At 42.3% G+C, this 6,526-nt stretch overlaps 1 protein-coding gene across 1 annotated transcript; it reads right to left on the bottom strand.

Annotated features, from left to right (window-relative positions):
- Positions 1-3,491: 3,491 nt before the first annotated feature.
- Positions 3,492-5,342, bottom strand: LOC307044685 (general transcription factor II-I repeat domain-containing protein 2B-like; the record flags this gene model as incomplete). Its single annotated transcript, XM_079689995.1, has 1 exon — positions 3,492-5,342. One exon carries the CDS (start codon positions 5,340-5,342, stop codon positions 3,492-3,494), a length of 1,851 nt encoding a protein of 616 aa, XP_079546121.1.
- Between the last annotated feature and the right edge of the window lie 1,184 nt (positions 5,343-6,526).

The raw sequence follows: 6,526 nt of genomic DNA on the forward strand, positions 1-6,526 counted from the left end.
AGAGATGAACCTTTATATTTTAAAGGCCGCCCTTCAGAGACAGAGTAAGTGGACGTCATGTGACTTCATTATATCAGCAGCAGTAGAAAACTTGTTGTTACTGAAGAACAGAGACCTCTTATTGAAGCTGAGGGAGGGACTACCAAGGTGTGTTCAGCCTGAAGCCAGAGTGTAACGTGTCAGAGAGGCTCAATAAAAGAAGCCTTCTATACCATAGCAGGTAAAATATTTAAAGCACTGTTTAAACAATAAATAAAGTTCAATTTGTCCACAAACTAAAGTGGTTTTCCATCATTATGGTAGAGTTTCAGACCTAAATGCTGTAGAATGAGCAGGTATCACATTAGGAATAAATGGGAGGCAATGAGAGAGCATTGGGTAGTCAAATAAATACATGACTTCATTCACCACAGTACCCTCTTGTATGTGCCGTCTTCTCTGTCTTTGTGGCTCATATATTGGTGTTCTACTGCAGATCAGTAAAATAGAGAATACTGAAAAAGAAAAAGGTGGCAGGAGATAACCAAACCTGCTGAGATCCAATCAAACAGCTCCGGACTAGAGTTCGGACAGGCTCACCAAATCAATATATTCTCAAGTATTCTGATGAAACAGGGTAAATATATCTGTCCCTGTTGTAACACTTACTGAGAAAATCACGCAGGTACTTTCTTATAAATACGTGGGTGTCCTGACAGACCCTTCTGTTCTAGAAAGACCACATAGAATCTGAAAAAGACAAAACAAATAATAGAGTAGAGAGTAGATAAAGTTTTATTTTTTACATCTGTGATTTTAGAGTATTTTGCAGTACTGCAATACTACACGGTAAAGGTCCACCTCTTTAAAATCAAAACTGCTCCACCAGTCTATCAGAGAATCTGCTCAAAGGTCGTAGGTCAACATTTGAGAGCCTCTCTGAATCATCCTACCATCACAACCTTTAGAGGCTGGCCAACCACATTATCTCTGACCCAACCATGATTATGTAATGAGTGAAATCCCAGGTCAGATGAACATGGTGTCTTCAGTGACTGTGTTGTTATGGTAAATATCTGGTTCCTTGTTTCTTGTCTTGATGTTTGTCCTCGTTGACGTTGCTAAAGGAGCTGCTGTGATGCCAGAAGCATGTCAGACTTGATCTGATAATAAAGTATTCTCATGTTGTTATATGGTGCTCTGAGCTCTGATCTGACTAAGTGTTAGTGTGATGGAGACTAGGAGAGGTTTTAAGTGTTCGATGACCATTATGTGCGTACCTGTCTAAGGACTGCAGATAGAAATGATCTTAATCTGGCATAACTCATCCCTTCTTTGAGATTCATGTATTTATAAGCATGGCCCCTGTTTATTAAACACATTCTAATATGAATAGTATTTAGGACCATTGTGACGGTCCAGATTCCTAACTGTTTGTTTCTCATGTTTCAGGAGGAGGCTGGAGGAACCTGAACCCAGCTGTGTGTCCATGAAGAGTGACTGGTCTATGGACAAACCTATTTACTTCAAAGATGGACGACACTCTGTTGGTCAAAGGTGAGGATTGAAAGTTGATAACCCCCTTCATGGTACCTGCTGCTCTGCTTTCAGGTTGTATTGACCCAGCTAAGAAAGTGTGGCTCTGTTGAATTTTCTTGGTGAGACACTTCTCTGGTTCCTTTCTAATAAAAGCAGCTTTGAACATTTATAAGAAGTATCAGGTTTTAAAGCTTTAAGCACCATAAACACCAACTTGGCAATAAACCTGTTTCTGAATCTGATGAAGGTTTCTTTAAATAAAGAAATAAGGGTCATGTTTACCTTCAGTGTTTCTCATCTGAGTTACATTTCTTTCCTTCTTAAGTAAAGCTGGAGTTTTGTAATCCTGCAGCTTGCGTCCAAAGGGAGGGAAACTCAACTGTGTGGACGTCTACTCCAGTTTATGATCAGCTCTGTGTGAATACATACCTGAGTGTTTCCCATTGCTCCTCGTCAGTCGGAGGTCAATGTTTCCCTGTATTTGCAGCAGTTTTTGCTTCTCATTTCTAAAATGTGTAATTGCTGCAGGGCTCGACATTAAGGACTGCCCGATGGTCCGGGGCCATCTAGTATTTAGCTCGGGCAATGAAGCCTCACCTGCTGGTTGCCCGATCGGGCAATCTATTATGCCAGTATCATGCAGCTCGCGGATCCAGTAATGAGTGACCCGACAGTAAAACTAAACATATCTATAACTAGTTACGGTAGTTTGAGAGGTAATTAAAATAGCTACGAGTGATATTCTAACCTGAAGTGTGTGTTTTGTTCCGCTCACCGCTGCATGTGATCATGCAGAGCTGCGTGTCGACTCGTCTGCAGCAGCTGATCTCTCTCTCCCGTCAGATTAGACTTCACTCGCGTTATGTCCATATTGATCAGATCTAGCTAGTTTTAGCTAATGATATGACTACCTGCTTATTAAAAGACACCGTGACCTAAACAATAAGTGTCGCTATGCAACTGGGTGAGGCCACAAAGTATAGCGCAGCATTATGCATTTGTTTACATGCCCACCGGAACCCCGAGGCATTAGCAACAGATCAACGCACAATCAACCCATACAGCACATCTCTTTCTCCACATTAAGTGTTAGACATTAGAATGGACTATTCTTGTCTGTCACATAAGTGGCGCAACTGAAGCGGTATTGTAAAGGGAAATTATTTTGACCGGAGAGATTTAGATTTGCCGGCTAACGGGAACTCTGACGTCGCCATTTTGTGTGCTTCGCGGATGCGCTCGGCTCCTCTCGACTGCTGCTCGGGTCTGCTCGGTCAGCTTCCGGATGAGGAGGCATTCGTTCGACCAACTTACAGTAGATAACATTACAAACATTTTTAACAGGGGCCATAATAGTGTAAATAATGTTTGTTTTGGCAGTTACAACTGAATGTAATGTTTTCTACTTTTTTACATCTGGGAAGGCATTTGCCTTCATCAGATGGAAAGTGTCTTGACCAAAAACTTAAGTATTTCGTATAGCTATGCAGGGCATGCAAGAGAGCAAACACAAACAAGAGCAAACAAACAAGTGAAATGAAGAATAAAATTGAAATTTTACAATATAATAGTGTGCTGGTTCATCTTATAATTCAGTCTAGAGAATGCACCAGACAGCATAGATCTAAGACCTGCACAAATCTAAATGTTCTAGGGCAGTGGTACTCAACCTTGTCCTAATCAGGAGCCACATTGACGAAAAAATATTTTTGCAAGAGCCACAATCCAAAAACGCTCCTTTCCTCCCTGAAACCTTTATGCATTTGAGAATATGGATAATAGTAATATGTTACTTAAGAATGAAAAGCATAATGTACAGTGCAATAACTGTGATTTCTTATTTTCACTGCAACCACAAAACACACAAAACAACAGATAACAGACAGCATGTTTACTGATAATCACAGTCCATATAACAGCAGATTATACACAGCAGGGGTTGTCAGAAGAGTAATGTTGACCTTACTTCACACTCAATGTGATTTCTGACACTCCTTCTGCCGCACAAGTGATTTGAAGTCGGGCTCTGCGCTGGAAACGGCGATCCGGAGGGCCTCTGTTGTGTGCTGCAGACTCAATCTTTTTCGGTTGCGACATTTTATTTTTGTGAGCGCAGAGAATGCTGCTTCACACCGGTATGTGGACGGAAACATTGAGATGATGCGTCTTGCCAGTCTGGAGATATTTGGTAGATGCCCCACCAGTTTCCAAAAGTCCACGACATCTGTAATCCGAAATTGACGCTGAAGTTCATCTGAGCTCTTTAACTCCACGAACTCCATTTGAAGCTGCACAAGTCCGAGCTGGTCGCTTATTTGCTTCATTTCATTGACTTCAATCAGGAATGGGTTTTTCACAAGTAGAAAAATATTGCTATGGTCCTTGAAGTCGTGGAATCTGGATGTGTAGTTTTGCTTGAGCTCAGTTAGCACCTCACAGAATTGAGATTGACAGGTCAGGAGAGCGTCTGCATGCCTCGCCATCACTTTCTGCACGGTGGGGAAGAAACGGTAATCAGAACCACGGACACTTTGGTCGAGTACATCCAGTTTGTCAGAAAATACTTTGACAGCCGTGTAGAGCTCATACACGGTCTTGTTTCTTCCCTGCATCTTGAGATTAAGTTCGTTCAAGTGCTGCGTAATGTCACACAGGAACGCAACAGACAGCACCCACTCTTTATCATCCAAAAAGGAAAATCGGGAAGTCTCCCCTTGGCCGACAATGAAGGCTTTCAGGGGTTCAATCAAGTCCATTAAATGTGCAAGCATACGTCCTTTAGACAGCCATCTGATCTCGGTGTGTAACACCAAATCTCCATAGTGAGTGTCAAACTCCTCACACAGCAGTTTAAAATTTAAGTGGTTTCTTGCACGGGCCCTGATATAATTAACCACTTCGATTACATTTGCCATCACTTCATTCAGACATTTGAACTTAGCAAACAAGGCTTGTTGATGCACAATACAATGGTATGAGAAAATACCCTCAGCAGCAACCCCGCCGTTTTCAAGCGTCTCTTTCAGCAAGGCCACGGCTCCGTTCCTCTTACCAAGCATCGCCGGTGCGCCATCTGTCGTGAATGCTGTGATTTTTTCTGGGCCAATGTTAAACTTCTGTAATGTTTCCAGCACAGCGTTTTTTATTTCAATGCCCGTTGTTCCATTTTTCAGTGAAACCATGTCAAGCAGTTCCTCTGTAATGTCAAGCTTACTGTTGACCGCCCGGATAAAGATTAGTAATTGTGGCGTGTCATTGACATCCAAGCTTTCGTCCATTGCAAGGCTGACAAACTCAGCGGATGACAGTTTGTCCTTAAGAGTATGTGCAATGTTCTCTGAAATGTCTGATGCCCTCCTAGCTACAGTAGAATCCGACAGTTGCATTGTTTTGGCCTCTCGTTCCAGGTCTTTTTTCTCAGGAAACAACGTTGAACAAGCCAGCAGTATGCAGTCCTTCACCATTTCTCCATCAGTATATGGCTTCATCTTTTTCATCAGTTCATGTGTGATTTTGTAGGATGCCTCTGTCGCTCTTTCACTCGTATTAGTGTGGAAAAAGTTTTTTTGAGCAGTTCGGTTCTGTTTGAGTCTAGCCAGCTTTTCCGCCCTCAGCTCTCCACCTTTCGGAAAGTCGGTACTAAACTTCGGGTGTTTTGTGTCGTGATGGCGCTGCAAATTGGACCTTTTAAATTGTGAAATGATGTTGTCACAAAGCAGGCAGCTGCATTTTCCCGAACCGGTGGAGACGAAGAAAAACTCCAGTTCCCAGTCCTCTTTAAATGTTCGATATTCCTCTTCATATTTCCGTTTAGTCGTAGCCATTTTTGCATAGTGCTGTATAGTTTTCCCAGTGTGACGTAGCAATTATCTCGCGCGAAACAATCAGAGCGCGAAACCTGACATAATATTTGATTGGCTATTCAGAGGGGGAGGGGCGACGACTGATGTGTGACTTGTGAGTGATAATGAAATGTTGATGAATTCTTCTGACTTTGTTTTTCGTTTTTCAAACATTTTTTTTTTATTTTTTATTTTTTAAGTGGGACTTAAAAGAGCCGCAGTTAGTCTTAAAAGAGCCGCATGCGGCTCGCGAGCCGCGGGTTGAGTATCGCTGTTCTAGGGGGAGGCCCCCCAAACCCTTCGTGCCATTTCGTCCACGCGCATTTTTCAGGGCAATATCTATTGGGCTCAGGGCCATCTGTAAATTAGCTTAGATGTCCCACAGGGCCATCTCCCAAAATCCTTAATGTCATGCACTGTGCTGTGTAGTGTTTTGCTCTTCACCTGGTGCTCTATTGAACAATTAAAGAGCTCTTGATCTAATTAAATATAATTGTTAAACCTTAATCAAAGATTACAGTCACTGATTACTTTCATTTTGGTGCGTGGCACTTCTTAGTATTTAGTGTTGCTGATAGTCAAGGATGAGTGATATCACTGCCCTTTAACCTTTGTACCAATTCATGTGTCTATAAAATGTTATTTTGAGGTTTTAGTTTAAAATAAAAATTGGCAATAACTTCTACAGCTGCTAAAGTTTGTACTCCGTGCGAGGCCCAGACAAATCCAGTGATCTAACCTTTCTCCTGTTGCTCACACATGCACCTGATCCACATTTCCAGCACCACTGAAGCATATCAGAGATAATGTGAGTTGTTTCTTCATGATTCCTCACAGAGAGGACCAGCAGAGCTCAGAGGTTCCCAGAGGTCAGTCTGCCCAGCAGCATCAGACACAGCTGGACTCCACATTTATGGTCTGTACATGAACTACAGCTACTTCACATCTGTTCTGCTCACAGTCAACTCCATGATGCACTTTGTAGATCAGTGGATGGTCAGTCTGTCCAACATGGATCTGATGTTTGGTGACTTTAGTTTGATTGTGTTGTTCATGTATTCTGTTCCAGCTGCTGGAGGGCAACATCATCACTTTTGTGAAGAACGAGCTGAAGAAGATCCAGAAGGCTCTGAGTTCAGATTACCCAGAATGCTTAGAGAGTCAGA

Source organism: Notothenia rossii (assembly GCF_949606895.1).
Source record: "Notothenia rossii genome assembly, chromosome: 6".
NCBI lineage: Eukaryota > Metazoa > Chordata > Actinopteri > Perciformes > Nototheniidae > Notothenia > Notothenia rossii.